The 22,266-nt window shown below is 53.7% G+C and overlaps 2 protein-coding genes across 5 annotated transcripts; one reads left to right on the top strand and one right to left on the bottom strand.

Annotated features, from left to right (window-relative positions):
• The first annotated feature begins 1,428 nt into the window (after positions 1-1,428).
• Positions 1,429-5,251, top strand: Gapdh (glyceraldehyde-3-phosphate dehydrogenase). The gene is made up of 7 exons (XM_085839897.1): positions 1,429-1,536; positions 1,775-1,815; positions 3,635-3,938; positions 4,037-4,234; positions 4,367-4,597; positions 4,685-4,866; positions 4,977-5,251. Exons 2-7 carry the CDS (start codon positions 1,793-1,795, stop codon positions 5,044-5,046), a joined length of 1,008 nt encoding a protein of 335 aa, XP_085696023.1. The 5' UTR covers positions 1,429-1,536; positions 1,775-1,792; the 3' UTR covers positions 5,047-5,251.
• On the bottom strand, positions 5,119-21,812 carry Iffo1 (intermediate filament family orphan 1). Of its 4 annotated transcripts, none has more exons than XM_085839894.1 (9): positions 21,028-21,812; positions 17,406-17,466; positions 17,219-17,314; positions 16,071-16,211; positions 14,835-14,992; positions 14,441-14,561; positions 14,101-14,193; positions 7,933-8,063; positions 5,119-6,594 (listed from the first exon to the last, which is right to left on the bottom strand). In XM_085839894.1, the coding sequence occupies exons 1-9, from the start codon at positions 21,798-21,800 to the stop codon at positions 6,489-6,491; spliced, it is 1,680 nt and encodes a 559-aa protein (XP_085696020.1). In that variant the 5' UTR covers positions 21,801-21,812; the 3' UTR covers positions 5,119-6,488. The 4 variants fall into 4 exon arrangements, with proteins under 4 accessions (XP_085696020.1, XP_085696021.1, XP_085696019.1 ...); XM_085839895.1 differs by having other exon boundaries at positions 5,119-6,590; positions 14,101-14,196; XM_085839893.1 differs by having other exon boundaries at positions 14,101-14,196.
• Positions 21,813-22,266: the final 454 nt, after the last annotated feature.

Here is a 22,266-nt window from a genome sequence, read left to right on the forward strand (position 1 = left end):
GCCTTTGGCTCTGGGGCCCCAAGGAGGTAGGGCAATCCTAGAAGGGCAAGGAGCCAAGACTAGATTTGGGGTGCAGCCCAGCGTGCTCCCTGCCTTTTAAGCAAAGGTTATCACCAGGCCAGCTAAACTTAGCAATAGGCTCTTGAGCTAGAAGAGCAGGGGGCTGGTTTCATGTTGCACTGGCCTAGCAAAGAGGCGCCAGGGTACCCCTGCTCTGCACCTGCTCCAGTGCTCCCAAGCCCTTCCACCCTTTCCAGCCTCCCTACCCTTCGGAGTGAAGAATCCCTGTCTCGAAAAAACAAAACAAAAACAAAAAAAGACAATCCCTTTTCTCCCTTCCACTTGTGGCAAGAGGCTAGGGGCTTGCCTGTCCTGGCTCAGGGGTATAATACTTCCTCTCCTGCGTTCTCCCCTCACTGATCTCACCCTGTGTCCACGAGGGCAGCCAAGAAAGGAGAGTCCCTGGCTCCAGGGCCAGTTAGCACGTCCCTGGATGGGGAGGGACTTCCGCCCTCACGTCCCAACTCTCCACCCTGGGGCTACAGTGGGTGAAAGGGGCAGTGTCTCCTAGCCTGGGCGGGGCAACTCTCAGGTTCCGAGGAGGGATACTATAGGAGGCCTCTGAGCCTCCTCCAATTCAACCTTTAAGAGGGATGCTGCCCTTACCCCGGGGCCCCAGCCTAGGTTCATCAGGTAAACTCAGGAGAGTGTTTGTAAATCTCAATTATCAGGTTTCCAGGCCTCCGGGCATCCTGACCTATGGCGTAGCAATCTCCTTTTCACCCCCTTGCCCTCACAGCGCGGTACACAAGCCAGGCCTCTGGCCTAAGAGACAGAAGCCAGGAGGCGGGGAGATAGGGAAATGGGGCTGCTGAGGGCCCCCGCGGGAGGAAAAGTGCCCCCCCCGGCATTTTCTTCCATTCTTTTTTTTTTCGGGGGGGGGGGCTGCTGTGTCACTACCGAAGAACAACGAGGAGAAGATCCTCAACTTTTTCGCAGTCTTTTCAATAATGGGGAGAGGTTCGATGATGCAGTGGCAGGGAGACCCACACTTCTGCTCCATTTCCCCCGTTCTCCCATTTTATTCGGGAAGCAGCATTCAGGTCTCTGAGTCCTGGATGTCCTTGGTGCACACTCCAAGGACTCCTCGTCCTTAAGTTCATAGTCTGTATTCCCTCAGTCCTATCCTGGGAACCATCACCCGGTCACCTCCTGAGCGGGGCAATCTCAGCTCCCCTCCCCCTCTCAGTTCGGAGCCCACACGTTTGGTGCGTGCACATTTCAAAAATGAGGCGGGTCCAAAGAGAGGGAGGAGGGGAAATGAGAGAGGCCCAGCTACTCGCGGCTTTACGGGTGCACGTAGCTCAGGCCTCTGCGCCCTTGAGCTAGGACTGGATAAGCAGGGCGGGAGGCGGGGCGCGCGTCATCAGCTCCCCCCACCATCCGGGTTCCTATAAATATGGACTGCAGCCCTCCCTGGTGCTCTCTGCTCCTCCCTGTTTTCGGAGACAGCCGCATCTTCTTGTGCAGTGCCAGGTGAAAATTGCGGAGTGGGCCGCAGGAGGCCGGGGACAGTCGGAAACTGGGAAGGGGATTGGGCGTTGTACGAGTCTAGGGACGCTGGTGCGAAGTCTGCAAGCCGAGCCCAGGCTCCGCATTGCAAGGGGATGATGGAGGACGTGATGGGGCGCACGGCGGGAATGGAGGCGGGGTGGGGGGAGGGGACTGCCTGGTGTCCTTCGGGCCACACTAATCTCATTTTCTTCTCCCGCAGCCTCGTCCCGTAGACAAAATGGTGAAGGTCGGTGTGAACGGGTGAGTTCCAGGGCAGGGCCCCGCTCTGTTGCCTACGCAGGTCTTGCTGACCCGGGGGCTCTGCGGTAGCGTGGGGAGGTGGATGAGGTGGCCGAAGCGCCCAAGGAGACCTCAAGGTCAGCGCTCGGACCAGGCGATGGCTCGCACTTGGCGGCCCCCAGCTGTTGCGCCTCTGGTAACTCCGCCTTTGCGGGGATGAGCGCCCGGAGTCTTCAGTATTAGGAACAACCCCACGCGCTGGTTCAGACCCATCCTGTGATCCCCAGTCCGGGGCTTCTTTCTTTACTTTCGCGCCCTGAGGAGTCACGTGCCAGGAGGGAAGCCCCTCCCCCATCACCCCCTAACTCGGGGTCGGTGGCATGGCGATGTGAGGTGCATACCTTTGCGCATCATCTCCCAGGCTTGGGCTTCCCTTAGGGTAACTGGCCGCCGCCATGTTGCAAACGGGAAGGAAATGAATGAACCGCCGTTATGAAATCTTGCTTCGGCCTTCCTTCTTCCTAGCTTGTGACTAACCTTCCCATTCCTCTCGGCTGGGTGGAGTGTCCTTTATCCTGTAGGCCAGGTGATGCAAGGCTTCCGTGCTATCTCGAGAGTTCTACCCCATAATCCCGTCTCACCTTAAAAGCCCTTGAGCCTTATTGTCCTCCGGCATAATGCGTATTCTAGATTATTCTCTGAAAATTGAAGCGGACTTACAGAGGTCCGCTTGACCTCCCAACCCCAGAGGTAGTTATGGCGTAGCGCAGAGCCGTGGGATGGGGAGCTGAGTCATGGTGGTTCTGAAAAGAAATTTTCCACCACAAAATGACTCCGGTGGTAGCAGCCCCTTCCATCCCCTCCACTTCCCATCACAGCCCCACACTGACCCAGGCCCTATAGGCCAGGATGTAAAGGTCATTAAGAGGATTGGGTGTCTCTGCGCCTCAGAATCCTGCCCTTCTCCCCATTCCATCCTCCAGAAACCAGATCTCTCCACTCCGCCCTGATCTGAGGTTAAATTTAGCCGTGTGACCTTTCTGGATCTGGGGTCTGAGCAAGCTCTCCACCCTGCTCCCCCCTACACACATCTGTTGCTCCGGCTCTCGGGAAGGACGGGTGTTTTGCAAATGAGCCCTGGGGTTAGGGTTGGAAACCCCCACAGGTTTTCTCAGTCTTTCCCCTTAGTTCGAGGGACTTGGAGGACACGGGTGGGCCGGCCCTGTGCAGCTCAGCTGACCTTTAGCCTTGCCCTTTGAGCTTGCTGATGAATGAGTTCACAGGTCTGCCCTGTCCAGGGGGTGTAGCCTGAAGTCCAGCCATACTGGAACAAGCTTCCCAGGGCATGAGTGATGGGGGTGATGTGCCAAGCTTGTACCCAGACTGGGGCAAACTGCCACTTCTTACAAGACTTAATGACTCGGAGGAGGCTTGCTGGGCAAGCAGTCACCTCTTGGACAGGAAAGAAACCTCCACTTTATAACCGTGCTATAAAAGCCCCGCCAGGCCTCAGCTGCTCAAAGAATATAAAATTAGATCTCTTTGGACTTTCTAGGGTGGGAACAGTCTATATTTGGGTTCTACATCCAAGCATTCAACTAGCTTTATTAAAGGAAATTCTGAACAAAACATGAACTTCCTGATGCATAAATTTTATAATGTACTGAGTCTGCATAAAGACTTGTACCTTTGTTGTGGTACATGCATAGCTGACTGCTGCAGGTTCTCCACACCTATGGTGCAACAGTATTCCACTCTGAAGGACATGAGTTAGCCTGGGGCTCACTACAGACCCATGAGGAGTTCTCTGATCCCAGCTCCCCTATTTCTTGCCTTTCAGATTTGGCCGTATTGGGCGCCTGGTCACCAGGGCTGCCTTCTGCTCTCCACATGGCAAAGTGGAGATTGTTGCCATCAACGACCCCTTCATTGACCTCAACTACATGGTCTACATGTTCCAGTATGACTCCACCCACGGCAAATTCAACGGCACAGTCAAGGCCGAGAATGGGAAGCTTGTCATCAATGGGAAGCCCATCACCATCTTCCAGGAGCGAGACCCCGCTAACATCAAATGGGGTGAGGCCGGTGCTGAGTATGTCGTGGAGTCTACTGGTGTCTTCACCACCATGGAGAAGGCCGGGGTAAGTGGCCAGAAAGCTGAAGGTGATGGGCACCCTTGATATGGTGCAACCTGAAAACCAAGAGCTGAGTCTGAAATCAACTTCTTTCCCTTAAACAGGCCCACTTGAAGGGTGGAGCCAAAAGGGTCATCATCTCCGCCCCTTCTGCCGATGCCCCCATGTTTGTGATGGGTGTGAACCATGAGAAATATGACAACTCACTCAAGATTGTCAGCAATGCATCCTGCACCACCAACTGCTTAGCCCCCCTGGCCAAGGTCATCCATGACAACTTTGGCATTGTGGAAGGGCTCATGGTATGTAGGTAGTGGGGACAGCTCATGCATTTCTTATCTTACCCTGCCATGAGTGGACCCTTCTTTGTAGGTGTCCCTTTTGGGTAGAGGGGTGCCGTGCAGGACCTCACTCATTGCCCCCATGCTTTCTAGACCACGGTCCATGCCATCACTGCCACCCAGAAGACTGTGGATGGCCCCTCTGGAAAGCTGTGGCGTGATGGTCGTGGGGCTGCCCAGAACATCATCCCTGCATCCACTGGTGCTGCCAAGGCTGTGGGCAAGGTCATCCCAGAGCTGAACGGGAAGCTCACTGGCATGGCCTTCCGCGTTCCTACCCCCAATGTGTCCGTCGTGGATCTGACGTGCCGCCTGGAGAAACCTGTATGTATGAGGAGAGCTGGGCTTGTTTGTCTCCGGTGTGACAGTGACTTGGGACAAGGATAGTCATCTTGGGTTTGTTCTTATCAGGCCAAGTATGATGACATCAAGAAGGTGGTGAAGCAGGCATCTGAGGGCCCACTGAAGGGCATCTTGGGCTACACTGAGGACCAGGTTGTCTCCTGCGACTTCAACAGCAACTCCCACTCTTCCACCTTTGATGCTGGGGCTGGCATTGCTCTCAATGACAACTTTGTCAAGCTCATTTCCTGGTATGTGGGGATGGGAAACCTGGCTTTTAAGAGCAACTGAGGGTTTGGTGCCCTCTGGTGGCTAGCTCAAAAAAGAAACCCAAACTAACAGTTGTCCCAATTCGTTCTAGGTATGACAATGAATACGGCTACAGCAACAGGGTGGTGGACCTCATGGCCTACATGGCCACCAAGGAGTAAGAAACCCTGGACCACCCACCCCAGCAAGGACACTGAGAGCAAGAGAGAGGCCCTCGGTTGCTGAGGAGTCCCTATCCCAACTCTGAGGCCCCCAACACTGAGTATCTCCCTCACAATTTCCATCCCAGACCCGCATAATAACAGGAGGGGCCTAGGGAGCCCTCCCTACTCTCTTGAATACCATCAATAAAGTTTGCTGCACCCACCTCTCCTTGGTTTTAATGTGGTGTTGGGGGGAGGGAGGGTGTATGGGGAGGTGAAGAAGGCTCCATCAGTTTTTGTGCATGAATCTTTATTGGCTCTGACATCCAGCTGAGTGCCGGAAGTCCAGGGCTACATTCTAACCAAGTCCCAGCCCAGGGTGCCTGTCCTGAACAGCTGATATGTCTGGCAATGCGGAGGGTGGGGCTTGACAATGGGACAGGAAATGCACGGTTGGACAGCACTGACTTTCAGAGCTCACTGCTCTTGAGAAAGATTGGTGTCCTTTATCTGCAAACAAAGGTTAATTGTAAGTCTGCAGACAGACGTTAGATTAGGTAAAATTGGAAGGGTGCCCAGTACAGTAAAACTTAATGGTATCCATGAAGAGGGGCTGTAGCACTGGTCGATGCTTTGGTTCTGGGGCAGTGCCTAACCAGTGCTTACTGTTGGTTGGAAATGAAGGTGCAGTGTCCAAAAGTGCGTCACACAGTGACTCAGTGCTTGGGAAGTACTCCACACCTTCATTGCTTTTAAAGGTTCCATTCCAATAGTTCAACATAATCTCCTGGGAGGTCGTGACTGACTCCCTAGGTCAGGGACATCTTTTTGGTTTTGTCAGTGACAGCCATAGCGGCATGCCCTCAGCTGCTCACTGGAGAAACAGGCCTGAGCACGGTAGCCTGCAGGCCACACCCATGTGCGGGCAGCAGCTTCACCTTCTCAGCCACAACCTGGGCCCAGCACAGGACTTCCCAAAGGCAAGCCTGCACGGCCATGTTCACTGTGCAGGAGGCAAGTGAACAGCTGGGAACATGTGGACAGAGCACCCCACACCCTCCAAGGCCTTACTAGGGAGCAAAGCCCTATCCCAAGGTACATCTGCTTCACACGAGTGCCTAGGCAAGTTAGCACCAGTACAAAATCCAAGATACCCAAGGAATACAGGCAGGTCCCGTGATCACATTCCTTACAAAGTGGAAAAGGGAGGCTCACAAGTGTCCTGGCAGCATTCCGAAGATGGAGAAGTAGCAGATACCCACATGTGAGGAAGGCAGGAAGGAGTGTCCCAATGTCATGGGCGTTGTACAGGGAGGGTGGGGCTGAGCCTAGCTCCAGACACCCCAGAACCTGGGGAGGGACAGCCCAGGGCCAGGCTTCATGCAGTGGCACAGAAGACCCACACCCCTGCAGACCCACACCCCTGCCCCAGTGAGCTCTGGGGTGCCAGACACTGGTTTCTATCTCATGGAGCTATCAGATGAGACATCTCGATCGGAGTCCTCAGTCTCACTCGGCGGTGGCGGCGGGTCGCTAAGCGGGACGGCAGTGAAAGCAGGAGACTTTCTAGAAAAAAACACCACATGTCACCTTGGGCCAAGCAGAAAACAAAACAAAAAAAACAAAAAACACCTTGGGGCAAGCAGGAAGGCTGCAGACTTCTAAGCTTGCTTTCCTGGCCTTCTGAGGTACAGGGGGATGCCAGGCAAGGCCTGGGGAGGGAAGAAGACTTCCCTTTTCAACCTGATTGGGAACAGTGCCCCTCTTATCTTGGGGGCTCTGAGAGGCTCAGAGAGCAGAAAAGTGCAAAGTCACAGCACGGAGATGCCCCCTGAGCCATACTGGGGCCTTAGCTTCCTGTCCATCAGTAATCTGGTATGGGGGGGTGGGGTGGGGAGGGCTGCTGGACCCCAACACTCCTGGTGCAAGCAATCCTTTTGCCTCCAAAGTGGCTGGGGTGGAGCCACAAATCTTGTAAGTAAGCATGCACACTATACTCAGCTTGATGTAATTTGGGAGATTGGGTTGGGTGTTTTGTTGTCTTTGAGACAGGGCCTGTACGCATTCCTGCCTGGTCTGGAACTCTATACAGAGGTGAGGCTGGCCTGGTACTTGGAGCAACCTGCCTGTTGCTTCTATGCATTTGAATGACAGATATGCACTAGCACACCTGACTTACTGTAGTTCCTTGGATTTTGTTTGTTGTTGCTATTTGGTTTGTTTGGGACAAATTTTTGCTGCTGTAGTCCAGGACAGCCTAAAACTCATGACAATCCTGCCTCTGCCTTCCAAGACTGAAACTGCACACATGTACCACTCTGGCTGGTTTGCAGTAAATTTTTTTTTTTAATTTTAATGTGTGTGTCTCTGTCGGTGTGTCTGTGTGCCTGTGTGTGTGTATCTGTCTGTGTGTCTGTGTGTGTGTGTATCTGTCTGTGTGTGTGTGTCTGTGTCTGTCTGTGTGTATGTGTGTCTCGGTGTGTGTGTCTGTATCTGTGTGTGTGTATCTCTGTGTCTGTGTGTGTGTGTCTCTGTGTATGTGTGTGTACACAGGGCCCCACACAGGATAGGCAAGTCCTCTACCACTAAGCTATACTCCGAAACCCCAGATTTACTCTTACACAAGATCAAACACATAAACCGTGATTTGGATAAGATCCTGTCCCCGTATCTTTGGTCCTTGCCTGGTTTAGGTTCTAAGACACTCAGAGTTGGGACACTGGTCAGTTTCATCTGATGGCCAAGGCAGGGAGAGGAACCTTCATTCTGGGCCACACCTACAGTCGACTCCCAAGGACAGCTGGACATAAAGATGTGACCTGGTCCCTGCCCACAGGCCATCGGGGCCTGTTCCAGCCTTCCTCCCTGGCAGAGAGACCCGGCCCACTCGGGGCAGGCCCTTACCGGTCCCCGGACTGTGTGATGAGCCGGCGGCAGGTCTCCATCTGCACGTCTAGGCCCCGCTTCATGCTGCACATCTCCATGTACTCATGCAGGTGTCGGTTCATGTCGTTCTTGGCTGTGGCCAGCTCCAGCTGCGGTAAGGTGGGGTCAGGGAGGAGGACCAAGGTTAGCAAACCCAGGCAAGGCACAGTTAGAGCACCAGCTGGGCCCTTGAGGACCAAGCAGCTCAGGAGACAAGCTACAACTGCCTGTTTCCCCCAGGATATGGAAGAGGGGTAGGGGGGACAGCAACTGGCAATCTGACTTCAGGCTCTCACTGTGGCTAGGCAAGGGCTCAGGACAGTGCTCCCCGCTCGGCCCTGTCCTGCGAATCCACTCCTACTGCTGCCCAAGAATCAGTTGATGTCTGAATTCTCTGTAAGAACAGCAAGAGCACACAACACAGTAAGGACAGTGCGGTGCAGGGAGCACGCATCCCTCCAGCACTCACTCGGGCTCAGGCAGCAGGGTCCCGAAGGCAAACGTAAATAGTAAAACCCAGTCTCAAAAAGGGGTACGGAGGCCACACCAGGCGGCTCAGTGGATAAGGCTCCTGGCACATCTGGCAATGTGAATTTGTTCTCTAACCTCCACACATGCACTGTGGCACGTGGAGAGACACACACACACACACTAATAATAATAATAATAAAATTTATTTTTTTGTTTGTTTTTTGTTTTTCAAGACAGGGTTTCTCTGTATAGCCCTGGCTGTCCTGGAACTCACTCTATACACCAGGCTGGCCTCAAACCCAGAAATGCACCTGCCTCTGCCTCCCGAGTGCTGGGATTAAAGGTGTGTGCCACCATGCCCGGCCTATAAAATTTAATTTTTTTTAAAGATTTATTTATTATATGTAAGTACACTGTAGCTGTCTTCAGACATTCCAGAAGAGGGAGTCAGATCTCATTACGGATGGTTGTGAGCCACCATGTGGTTGCTGGGATTTGAACTCCGGACCTTTGGAAGAGCAGTTGGATGCTCTTACCCACTGAGCCATCTCACCAGCCCCGAGACTCTGTCTTTAAAAAAGTAAAGAAAAGGAAAAAAAAGTCTGCAGAGATGCAGCTGTGAAGAACTCTTGCCTAGTATGGATCCTGGCTTCAATCCCAGGATGCCCAGAAGAACAAGGAAAGGGTGTCGATGTGGGGATGACGGCGTGACGTCACTCCCATGAGGAGAAAGGGGGTCTATGGGATGCCATACTCCTAGGGCCTTCCTCACTGACCCAGAAACTCAGTTCCTTTAAGGCAGCAGTTCTTTTTTGTTTTTTTTTTTTTTGTTGTTTGTTTGTTTGTTTTGTTTTGTTTTGTTTTGGTTTTTCGAGACAGGGTTTCTCTGTGTAGCCCTGGCTGTCCTGGAACTCACTCTGTAGACCAGGCTGACCTCGAACTCAGAAATCCACCTGCCTCTGCCTCCCAAGTGCTGGGATTAAAGGCATGCACCACCACGCCCGGCGAGGCAGCAGTTCTTAACCTGTGGGTCTCAACCCCCTTGGGGGTTGACTATCAGACACTCTGCATGTCTGTATTTACGTTATAATTCGTAACAGTAGCAAAATTACAGTTATGAAGCAGCAATGAAATAGTTTATGCCTGGGGCCACCACAGCATGAAGCACTGTTAAAGGATCACAGCATCTGGAAGGCTGAGCGCCATTGCTTTAAGGGCAGACAGGGTCCGCTCATCTGTCCATCTTTGCCACTGAGCCTCCCCTCAACTGAAGCTAATTCACTGTGAAATATTCCAAAGCCTCGCTGCAATGGAGGGAACCTGGCTGCTTCTGTTTATAGCATTTCGTTCCACTTCATTTTCTCCCTTATATCCCGCTCCCCCACATAAGAGAGACACCTTCCGGGCTGGTGAGATGGCTCAGTGGGTTAGAGCACCCGACTGCTCTTCCGAAGGTCCAGAGTTCAAATCCCAGCAACCACATGGTGGCTCACAACCATCCGTAACGAGATCTGGCACCCTCTTCTGGAGTGTCTGAAGACAGCTACAGTGTACTTACATATAGTAAATAAATAAATCTTAAAAAAAAAAAAAAAAAAAAAAGAGAGACACCTTCCTCCTGAGTGATTACAGGGTAAATCCCCCACAAAAGAAATGGGGGGTGGGGGGCGTCTCTGTATCAAGAAACGTCTCCCTTCCAGAGCTGACTCTGCAGCCAGGTTTGAAGGAAGCAAAGAAAGTAGGCTGAGGGGAAAAGTATCTAGGCCAGAGACAGTCTGCGGCCTCTCTTTCTTTGTGACACAAAGGCCAGGGGCCAGATGGGGAGAATCAGACTGCGGTGGGGAGATTTGCTTGGCTGCCTGAGGGCAAAGACAAGGCGGCCGAGTGGCCTTGAAGCATGTGGATCAGCTGTGGGAAGTCACCCGCAACAAATGTGAACTGGACCGGGTGGGAGTGGGCCACAGGAGCAGACAAAGGAGACAGCCAGGACACTAGCATTCTGGGTCATCTGCTGGACAGCTGCGTGGTAAGCCACAGAGGAGATGGCTTGAAAGGCATGCTTGTTCCCACAGCAGACTGCACCATTTGTGAGAAAAATATGACACTGAGGACCAGAGGTCAGCTGCCACCCCCCACAGACAAATGTACACAGCATTCCGGGTCAGAGATCAGCTGCCGCCCATGCACACCAACACACACACACACACCAACACACACACTATTACAGGTCAGAGAGCAGCTGTCACCATGCATACCAACACACACACACACACACACACACACTATTACAGGTCAGAGAGCAGCTGTCACCCATAAATACAAACATACCCCTCACCCCCTCCCCTACCCCACCTCCATTATAGTCTCTCAAAGCATAAGGCAGTACTACCAGCCATGTCTCTAAGTGTCATATGTCACCCTGATTTACACACTGAAGGGGAAGATGCACATTCTAGAAGATGCCTTCAACAAATCACCCCCAAATTTCAGACTCAGTGTGGGAGAGGCAGGGGTAGAGGTAGATAGGAGTGGTGAAGGGGCGGGGCCGTAGAAGAAAACTCCACCCACCACTCTGCATCACCATTCAATAATGGGGGCTGGTCTACCTCTATGCCAATAACCCTGAGATCAAGGGTCATGGAGATAAATGTCCTACAGGTGCTCCAGGTAGACCCCAGGAGCGACTCTGCCACCAACACTACCAAGTGAGCATCCTCTGGCTTTCTCCTCAGCTCATTCTCCCAGGAGAGGACAGAAGTCATACAACTTAGGAACAGCTTCAAACATGTTTCCAATTTTTTGGGAGGGCAGGGGGAGAGTGGAGGTTTGAAGCAGGGCTTCTCTGTGCAGCCCTGGCCAATCTGGAAGTAGTTCTGTTCCCCAGGCTGTCCTAGAACTCACAGAGATCCTCCTGCCTGTTTTCCCAGTACCAGGACTAAAGGCGGCACCACCACACTCCATTTTATAGGTACTGGTATCAAACCTAGGGCTTCATGCATGAAGGTAGGCAGGCATTCTACCAAGAGAGCACAGTCCCAGCCCAGGGTGCTCTTCTCTGTCTTACCACATCATGTTTACACTTAGTTATTTGTGGTCTAAGGGATGAACCACAGAAGGGTGGCAGCCCCTGATCACTGTGCTAAGACTCCTACCTGGCTGACAGTAGGGAAAAAAGGACCAAGCCTTAAATCTACAGTCCGTAAGAGGTGGGCACAATCCAGGGAGGGGGGCTAGAAGGAGGAAGGAGCAGTAAGAGGAGCGGACAGGAGGAGATGGGAGATCATTTGTCCCCAGGCAAAGCCTAACTGGTGGCAGAACATTGGCTGGGTGGGAATTCTGGGTTAAAAAAACAAAAGCACTGGTTTTCCTGAGTAGCACGGCCATCTGACATGTGCTGGCCACTGCATAAGAGTTACTTCCAAAGTTCTCTTTCAAAACGCAACGGGCACGGGAATACACCACAGGGCTCGCAGGGAGCCCAATGGCATTAGTCTCCTGCCTCATCCCTGCATCAGTGTCTAAGACAGCTGCCTCATACAGCCCTGTTCACTGTCCAATGGCGACCCCCTTCCTGCAGTCCGACAAAGCTGCCTGCAGTCCAGCAGGACAATCTAAACCCTAGCCCCACCACCATTCATACCCAATGCCCCAAGGCTCAAAAAACAAAAGAGGGAGTCCTCCAGGAGCTCCAAGGCTGAGCCAAGGAGACAGGAGTCCCTCTGGGTGATACGGCACTTAGGGTGTTCCCAGTAATAAATGCGCACACTACCGCATGTCAACCTGCCAGATCCTGTCCTAAGAGCCACTCGTGCCTCACTCTATCTGATCATCTTAATAACCCTGCCTGCCTACCAGCCTGTCGGGAGAAATTATGAACTCTATTGGACAAATAAAGAGACAGGTCCATCCTTAGCAGGGTAGAAACCATCTTTAACCCTAACAGGCTGAGGCAGGAGGATTGCCTCAAGTTTGACTGGCTACACAGAAATCTGGTCTGGGTGGAGGCTTAGGATGGCTCAGTAGTTAAGAGCATGCCCTGTTCTTGCAGAGGACCCAAGTTTATTTTCCAGCACCCACATCAGGTTCAAAAACACCTGTGAGCTCCAGCTCCTGAGAACCTGATGCCCACCTCTGGTCTCCAAGGAGAGAGGGAGAGAGAGAGAGAAAGAGAGAGAGAGAGAGAGAGAGAGAGAGAGAGAGAGAGAGAGAGAGAGAGGAGAGAGATGGGGACGTGGATCTGCGAGGAAGGCAGGCAGCAAGAGGAATGTGTGCCCACATGTGTGTGAGAACCTACATCAAAAGAATAAAAAGGAATGAAGGAGCTAGCTGAGGAACACCTCACTCAGTGGGAGGCTTACCGCACAGCATGAAGACCTGAGTTTGATCTTAGAACCCATCTAAAAAATAAGCTAGGGCTGAAGAGATGGCTCAGCAGTTAAGAGCACTGTTTGCTTTTGCAATTCCCAGCAACCGCATGGTAGCTCACAACCTGGGACCTGACGCCCTCTTCTGGCATGCAGGTGTATGTACAGATAAAACACTCATATATATAAAATAAAAAAAAAAATACATCTTTAAAAAAAAAAAAAGAATAAACTAGCCATAGTAGAACACACTTGCAATCCCAAAGCTAAGAATGTACAGACAGACAGACAGACAAAAGATGCCTAGGGCTCCCTGGCCAGCTCCGCCTACTTAGCAAGTTTCAGACCAGTGAAAGACCCTGTCTAATTTAAAAAAAAAAAAAAAATCCTTAACCACACCCAAAGACCACTACCCAGGTTTGTCTTCTGGCCTCCACACTTGTATGTGTACACACGCGCGTGCATGCACACACACACACACAGAGGAAAGGAGGAAGACCCAAGGAAGGATAAAAAGCTGGTCAGTCAAAGCTGGCTTAAAGCTCATGCTGTAATCCTATCGCACAGGAGGTGTGGGCAGAAGCACCAGGAGCTTGAGGCCAACCTAGACTACAAGACAAGATCTTGGAAAGAAACAGAGAGGCAGGGGTGGGAAGGACACTCAGAAAGAACAAGAGAGCCTGCAGTTGTGATACACACTTTTAATCCTAGTAGAGGCACAGTAACTTCTACAGAGTAAGTTCCAGGACAGCCAGCACTACAGAGAAGCTCTGTCTGTCAGGGGGAAAAGAAAAAAAAAAGAAACGGGGGGACAGACAAGAAAAAGATAGTCTGGTGGGAGATGATTCACCGGGTAAAGGCATGAGCCACCAAGTCCAAAGACCTAAACTTGATTGCTGTCACCCCCATGGTAAAAGAGAACTTCCTCCGACATGGTGTTCTCTGACCTCTACACATGTGCATGGACTGTGCATGCTCCCTGACACTCCATCCATCCATCCATCCATACATACATACATACATACATACATACATACAGTGTGTGTGTGTGTAAAAAATAAATAAAAAGGAAGGAGGGAGGGACAGCAAAAGATTTGTTCCATGTGGTGACAGAGCCAGGATTTGAACCCACACCTATGTGCCTCCAGATCCTGAAGTCTCAAGGACCTGCTATAGCTACCACAACTGAGGGGATCACTCCTGACAACAGATGGAAGCTCGGGCCCTGGGGTTCAGCAAGGAGGAGGCCAGCAGCACACCTACAGCGTGGCTCCTGAGCCCTGGACAGAGCCCCTGTGGCCGGCACCCTTACCTCTATCTGGTCAATGGTCTCCTGGTACTCCTTCTCCCGGGTTTTGAACAGGGACTCCGTGTCTTTGATCACCTTCTCCAGGCTGTCCTCCTGCTGCTGGAGAAAGGGGAACCGAGGGGCAGCCGACCAGGGAGGGACGGGGTAGGGGCATTCCACAGGCCGAGGTGGGAAGAGAGAGAGAGTGCGGTTAGTGGGAACAGAATGGAGGAGGTCCACAAACACGAGTGGGGAGAAGCCAGGGAGGATGGAAGCCACACTGGGGACAGAGCACGGGAGGGGGCGGGGTGTGGAGGACACAGGGGCAGAGCCTGAGGGGCCTAAGGCCAGGAGGGGAGGTTACCTCTCCCTGGGCCTCTGCGGCTGCCATGGCATAGCCTGAGAAATCCTCCCAAAGTAGCAAGGTCTCCTCAGTCTCCTCCCAAGTCAGGCTGTCACAGTCGTCCTCAAAATCATACTCCCTCCTAGAGACAGGGAACCCATGTGTCAAGGGCGCTGGGGCCTCTGCACAGGCTTAGGGCACTATAGGAACTCCGGCCTCGGGGGAATGGGGCACATCTGGTGGGGGCAGCTGGGATGGAGCTGGGGGCTGGCCTAAGGGACCTGATAAGGAGTCAGTTAGGGTGTGTCTAGTTGGGGCAGCTGGGATGGAGCTGGGGGCTGGCCTCAGGGACCTGGCAGGGAGTCAGTTAGGGTGTGTCTGGTGAGAGCAGCTGGGATGGAGCTGCAGGACTCACAGCTGGCTGAGCATGCGCTGCATCTCCTCGTTGATGCTGAGGGCTGTGCTCTCCTCCTCGGCACCCTCAGGCTGGCGGGGCCCATCACTCTCCGACAGGGAGGTGTCCTCCTCCACAGCAGCCTTGCGCTCCCGCTTCCGCCCCCCCATGGACGGGACCTTAATGGGAGACAAGTGTAGAGACTACAGAGGCGAGGCCGGGTGCATGAGGAAAGGGTGGGCAGGGAGGCCGCAGGGTGAGGCAGGGCCAGCAGGAAGGGGGACAGACAGAAGAGACACAGTTACATGACAGGAACAGAAACAGGCAGACACACGCGGACAGGGCAAGGCTGCGGGCGAAGAAAGGAGGAAGAGAAATGGAAGTAGACCAGTAAGATAAGGAGAGAAACGGCTCGTGGTAACCACAGGATGCTGTGTTTAACGAGGGCCAGAGAGCTGTTAAGGGCACTGGATGCTCTTCCAGAGGACCCTGGTTCAATTCCCAGCAGCCACGTGGCGGCTCAGTGCCCTCATAACTCCAAGGGAATCCAATGCCCTCTTCTGGTATCCTTGGGCAGAAGGCACTCATGTGGTGCGCAGACATAATGGAAGCAAAATATCCATACACATAAAATAAATCTTTAGGAAAAGCAAAAAGTTGTGTTTATCGACTACGGAAGAATTGAGTTTGGTTTGGTTTTGAAGTCTTTCTCGTTAGAGGACTCAACTGAACCCAATTCTAGCTGCGAGGAAGACGAGAGGCGTGTGTTTACTATGGGAGAGCTTGAATCACATCCAGATCTGGAAGGCCGCTGAAGGAAGAGACTAAAACGGGGGAGGGGATGGGGGTGGGTGGGAAAGGGGGCAAGAAACAGAAAGGAAGAAGGCATCTCTTTGGAAGGGCCCAGTGGCTCAAGACTGAGAGCGGGGTGGCTTAGACACAGGGGCTGGGACAGAAAGCTTGCGTGAGTGAACACTAACCAGCCTCCTCTACGGAGAAAGCAAGAGAAAAGATGAGAGGACCAGAGAGAAGAGAAGCAGACAGAGAGGGGAGGGGGAGATGGAGTTAGACACGGCTTCCAAAACCTCTCTCCTGAGGCTGTTCCTTGCCTCCCAGCCTAGTCCCACCAAGGGCCCCAGGGGACGAGATGGGTCCCAGGGTGAAGGGCAGCGGGACCTGAGATCCAGGCCAGCCATGATAGGAGCGTCTCTCCCTTGCCCAGCCCCCGCCCGAGGGGACGGCCAGCAGGCCTCTCACCTGGAACATCTGGATCATATCCTCGCAGTTGCGCTGCTGGGCCAAGTCACAGAGCTTGGCCGTGATGTCAATGCGGCGGCAGATGTCCATGTCCACCTTCATGGCCTTTTCCTGGATCTTGGTGTCCAGCTCTGTCAGATTCTGTACCGGGAACATCAGGAGCAGTGAGGAGACACCCAGTACCCCAGCTGGAACCAATAAAACCACAGTAAAATCCTCATCCTTCCGAGCACACCACTGTCGCCTCCTCCACAAAGCCCTGACCTGCTGGATGAAGCATCCCTTTTCTCAGGGGCCCATCCGACCACACTGGGCGCATCCACCAGGAGCCTCATGAAACTCACACCCAGCCACACAGACCTGGGAGGGCTCAGCCTAGGCTGGGACAGCAGGGCCTCCATTAAACCAACAACAGTTCTTTATCCTCCTGAGTGTAAATCCCCAGAGATAAAAGAGACAGCCAGGGAGTGGTGGCGCACGCCTTTAATCCCAGCACTTGGGAGGCAGAGGCAGGCGGATTTCTGAGTTCGAGACCAGCCTGGTCTACAAAGTGAGTTCCAGGACTGCCAGGCTACATAGAGAAACCCTGTCTCGAAAAACAAAAACAAAAACAAACAAACAAACAAAAAAGAAGAAAAGAAAAACTAGGGGGTTTGGGGTTGGGGAGAGGTAATAAATGACACTTGTCTCACTGTCTAGCAGTGCACACCAGCCAGGGGCATTATCTGCTTCAAGACAGATAATGAGATGTCCTTCCTCCTGTGCTTTTCCACATTCCACAGATGAAGCAAAGAGAAGGTTTGGTGGGGACGGAATAGCTTTAAGGTCAGACAGCTACTGAGTGGCAGAATTCACACATGGGCCTAGGCAGCCGGCTTCAGAGCTGTGCACATTCCCATTTTATTTTTTTAAACATAGATGATGCTGGACTTGAACCCCCTCAGCTTTCTGATGGTTCTGGCTCCGCCTCCCGAGGGCTGGGATTAAGGTGTGAGCTGTCTAATGGCTTGGACCAGCCGTGAAGCTGAGCCTCCTCCTTTGCAACAGGGCAACAGCTTCTTTGTCTCCTGAATGGAGACCTTGGGGAAGAGCAAAGCCCAGGGAGGATGGGAAGGGCGGAAGACCAGGGGGAGGAGGGCGGAACTCACATTACTCATGAGCCCCTTGAAGACCACCAGCTCTGCCTTCAGCTGCTCAACCTTCATGGCTAGCTCCTCTTGGCAGGCATCGGCCTCTTGGGCCTCCTACAGCCGGGAGACGGGGACATGATGTCAGCGTGGGAAAAGCCATGGGGTGGGGACAGGGATGCAGGGGCAGTGGGGTGGCTGCCCTCACCTCCTGGAGCTCAGTCACTCGCTCTTGTAGCTGTATCCGAACTGTGTATTCCTCTTCCCACCTGACAGACATTGGGAAGGGGAGAGAACACAGCCTAGAGTCCCTCCTGCCATGACAGTGACAGCTCCTGTCCCTCCCTCCATCTCAGGCTCAGGCTTCAGACCTCCGGTCTGGTTCCCTAGATAGGAACTGGTTGAGGCAAGAATTTACAGGCGGCCGACCAGGGGGCAGCTGCAGCTGTTGAATGGCTCCACACTTCCCGGCAAGGGCTGAGCTTACCAACTGCTTGCCCAGAACCTCCAGACCACGTACCAAGAACTATATTTAAAAACAATTGCTACCACTTGGGCCTCTGCAGTACCCATCCCCACACCGGCCCAGTTCTGCCAGCTGTCTGGCTGGTCTCATCCCCCACCTCCTGCCCACACACCAATCCACCATGTCCCCCCTGTGACCCAGTCTCCCACCTTCAGTGGCACAGATCCGGTCTCCCGCTCCTGCCCGCACAGACCAGAGCTTGTTAGGCTGTGCCCTGCCTCCTGTGAAAGCATCTGCAGGACACAGGCTGGGTCAAGAGCTGCTCAGCAGCCTGGCTGGGAGCAAAGTCCTTCCCCACCCAGCCCCTTGAAGTGAGCTCTAAGAAGGTCACAGGGCTGGCGTGATGTCCCCCCAGCAGCGTGAAAAAAGTAGGCACGGGAAGCTAGCTATTGCTGAGTAACCACACCCAGGGGAAAGGGAACCGTGAGTGGGCGAGAAGGCAAGGCCAAGCTGCACAGCATCTCTCACCCCAGAGCTCAGACCCACACTGTCAGCAGGCCGAAGGCACTTGCTATGGAGCAGTGACTATGGGGTGCTCGCTACCCAGGGCTAGGCGTACATTCCATCCCGTCATGGAGATGGAAGCTGGGATGCTGCTTGACCCTGAAGGTTCAGCACCCAAGGCAATGCCTGTGTGCGTGATCTCATCACTTCCGCCTGCACTCTGCCTGCATAGGCTTCTTATGGCCTCAGAAAGGAGGGCAACGGAGCTAAAGAAGAAGGCTCAAAATGAGACTCATGGAGAGGAGGCAGCCGAGGACAGTCTCTGCAGTCAGGAGGACTAAGCTCTCGGGCCCCTTCTCTCCTCGCTCCTGCCCCTCCCTCACCCTCTCAGGTTCTATGACTCTCCCGTGTCCAGCACCTACAGCCGCACTGCAGTGTTCCTAATAATAACTCCAGGCAGCCAGGAGAAGAGGCGGCCAGCCTAGCCACCACCCTGCAGCTGACCATGCAGCTCAGCTGTGGCCCTCCCTCACACCCTCTTATCCCGTTTCCTGCCAGCCCTGCACTCCCCCTCGCCTGCTTCTCCTTCTGTTCCAGCAGTGACAGAGTCTGATAACCTCACGTTACACGTTTTCTTACACGAGACCTTTGTCTTTGCTAGGCTCTGGTTTCTTCCTCTACAAGTATGGGATGTAGCATCCTGTGTGCCTCGAGTCTGTGAGTCTCTAGAGGAAAATCCCATAGGATAGACAAGAGGTTACAACCCTGGCCAAAGACGCATCAGGGAGGGCCAGAAGTCCTATCTGATAATGAACTCAATAAATCCCAGTGAAACACGAGCAAGTTTAAGGCAAGATGATGATTAATGAGATGGCTCAGACAGGGAAAGAAATCTGAATTATCTAGATGCCCACGGTGGTCTCCAGCCTGGTACCGATGGGTGCAGTGTGGCCTGCATTCAAATCTCAGTTTGTTTGTTTTTTTTGCAAGGTTCCCATAACTTGGGTAGAATCTGGGCAATTTTCATAATTGCTACATTTACCAAAGGCTTCGCCTGAAAATAAATCCTATATTTGAGTTGAAGGGAAAGAGCAAGGAGCATTCTTATTACTGGAAAAACTGAGCCCCAAGAAAAATATCACCCAGGCAAAGGAGCTGAAGACAGGAGCCTAGGGGGTGGCGGGGCCTCCATCCTGCCCAGTTTAATAATCAAGCTCTGCACGCCATCCAGGCTAACGGCGTGGGGTGTGGGGGCACGGTGTGAGGAGCCCAGAAGGAGGCAGGGGGCACTGGGGTGGAAGGGCAAGTGTCGTGTACCATGCAATCCTAGCCGCGGGCCCTCTGCACGACCCTGTGCTGCAGTGATGAGCTAACCAGTCCCCAAGGATAACTCTTTGCTGCCCAAGACAGCTGCACCAAGGACAAACAGTCTCTGTTTTAAAAGATGCCTTGGAGAAGAGCAGCTGTTCCTAGGACTACAACAGAACTCCAGAACTGTCAGTGCTCCACTGGCTGTTAAGCCCTTCAGGGGAGAAGGCAGGTGCGGGCAGGCTCTGGGCGGTGCCTAGAGGCTGGGATAACTAAAAACCCAAAGACATGGGCCACAGTCATGGAAGCCAGGGTGAGGACTAAACTTCAGGAAGCCTGCTGATGCATGTGACCTGGGGGATGCTAAGAGATCACCAACCCTCGAAGGTCACCCAGAGCCTCCAAATGGTCCTCACACACAGCTATAACCAGATAGCGATCCCTGCCACCTTGGCCTGCACACACAGACCAGGCTTATCCCCCAAAGGGTCACATTAGATAAAGACACTGGAGCCCCCAAGCCTGGGCTTCCCCTCTGACTGCCACCAACTTCCTCCTCAACCAGGGCCTGGTCAGCCTTGAGAAAACTGGCTCTGCCTGTGGCCCTGTCCTGTTGCCTGGTTACCAGCCATCCAGTGAGTCCTCCTGATAAACAGCCAGCACTCCAATGTGACATCCCTTCCTCTTAGCTCTTATGTTAACCTGCCGGGGACAGGGTTCCTCTCAGAAAGCCAAACCTTCATCCTCAGAACACACTGTGCTAGCCCTGAGATAGTCCATCTGTATCTCTGTAGGGCGTGCCCATGTCCCAACTTTCTTTTTTTTTTACTTCGTCCTGGTCGGAGAGTCTTCTGATAGATCGCCCCCACCAGCTTTATGACAGCCATCCCTTCTCCTTGTCCTAGGAGATCCCGTACCCTTTCTCGCTTTTCCTGTGTGTTTTGACTGTTCCAAGCAATATCTTTAGCTTCCAGAGCCCTTGAGCCTCTTGTATGGAACCAGGGTGAGACCTGGCTTCTGGGGACATGCCTTAGAGGAGGCCCTGGGCAGGCACAGTTGCCCCTCACTACCTCCTTCCAACTTCACTTAATTTGCCTCCAGAATTAAAGCCGCACCCTTCACCCCATATGTGGAGTTTATGTCCTGAAATTGCCCCCAAGGTCTGAAGCTGGCCTGACAACCAAGACCCACAGATGCAGAGCTCTCTCGGATGTCTCCCTTTCATACCACACAACACCCCACAGTTAGCAGAGTCATGCAAACACTGCAGCCTGCATAAGACAGGGAGACATGCCAGAAGAAAGTATCAGTTCCCAGTGTTCTAGAATGCTTCGAGCCACGAGTCTGACTTGAGAACTGTCTGTGGATTCTGGGGTCCCTGCAACCAAATCTTTCCCTGCTCCTCACTTTTCATCATCACAGGAAGTTCAACTCTTGTTAACACTGTTCTTCCCGCCACCCCACACCCCCGTCCCCCACTTCTCCGTTCTGGGAACCCTCACTAACTCCCTGACCCTGTCTGTGTGTGGCATGTCTTGAACCCTGTCCCTACCTTCGCTTGTACTCGTCCCGCTCCCGCTTCACTTTGGCTAGCACGTTGTACAGGGCACGGATCTCGGGGGTGATGGTGTCGATCTGGACGCCCACCCCGTCAGGGTGTACCCACGACAGGCCAGGCCCTTGCACCAGCGTGGGTTCCAGTCCCGGTCCAAGCCGGCGGGCGTGAGAGAAGGACCAGATGGTGCCAGGCATGAAGCGGGTCGACGAGGAGAAGGCAGTGGAGGTGGAGGTGGAGGATGATGTGTGGCAGGCGGCAGAGGATGCTAAGGGTCCAGCTGGCGAGCGGGCGGGCGAGCCCAGCACCCGCGCTGATGGGGGGCACACGGCAGCCGGCCGGGAGCTCAGGGGCAGCCCCAGGGGCCGGATCGGGCTGATGAAGCCGGTCTGTACCGCCTGGTCACGGCGGGCCAGGCCCCGCCTGCCCTGCTTACCCTCCTCTAGAGCCTGCTGCAGCTGTTTCTCCAGCAGCCGATTTCGGCGCTCTAGCTCGTGCACCTTGGCTAGGAAGCAGCGAAACCGGAGGTTCAGGGTCTTGAGTACGTTGATGTTGGAGCCTAGGTCGTTGCGGAGAGCCATGGCTGCGGGGGGCGCCGGACCAGGCCCGGGAGGCGAATAGGCAGAGGGGCCGGCCGAGGCAAGCGGAGCCGAGGCTAAGTCCCCTCCCCCGGCAAAGTGGTCACCTCCCAGAGGGTCCCCCTGCGGCCCGGCCAAGCCTTGCTGCTCCTGCTGTAGGAGGAAGAGGTTGGGACCAAATAACGGATTCATGGCTGCGCCTTCTGCCGGGAGAAGGAGACCAGTGCAGCAGAGGGTAAGGAGAAGAGCCAATGAGATGCTTGTGGGATACGAGTGACCAATCAGATGGCCCGACAGGAGGGCAAAGGTCATGAGGGAGGGAGCAGAGGGGGCCAATGAAAGGCCCTCATTAGAGCATCAGCGCTGAACCTTTCCCGGGTCTGAGGCCCCGTGAGTGGAGTCAACCCTGGCAGGAGCCAGACTAGCCCTTCCCGGGGAGCCACCGCCTAAGAATCTGTCTGTAGGCACAGGACCTCTGGTACTTTAGAGACAGTCTTCCCTACTGCCCTCTCTTCTCCCTGGTACCCTGGGTCGGACTCCTTGGCTTTTTCCTTGGAGACTAAGAAATGGAAGGTAAAAATTTACCATTTGAATAGTGCACAACGGTTTCTCCCCAGAGAAACCCAGTCCCCTCAAAAAACACAACAGCAACTAGGAG

The sequence above is a fragment of the Mus caroli genome, unplaced genomic scaffold (genome assembly GCF_978045245.1).
Source record: "Mus caroli unplaced genomic scaffold, Mus_caroli_1 scaffold_7, whole genome shotgun sequence".
NCBI lineage: Eukaryota > Metazoa > Chordata > Mammalia > Rodentia > Muridae > Mus > Mus caroli.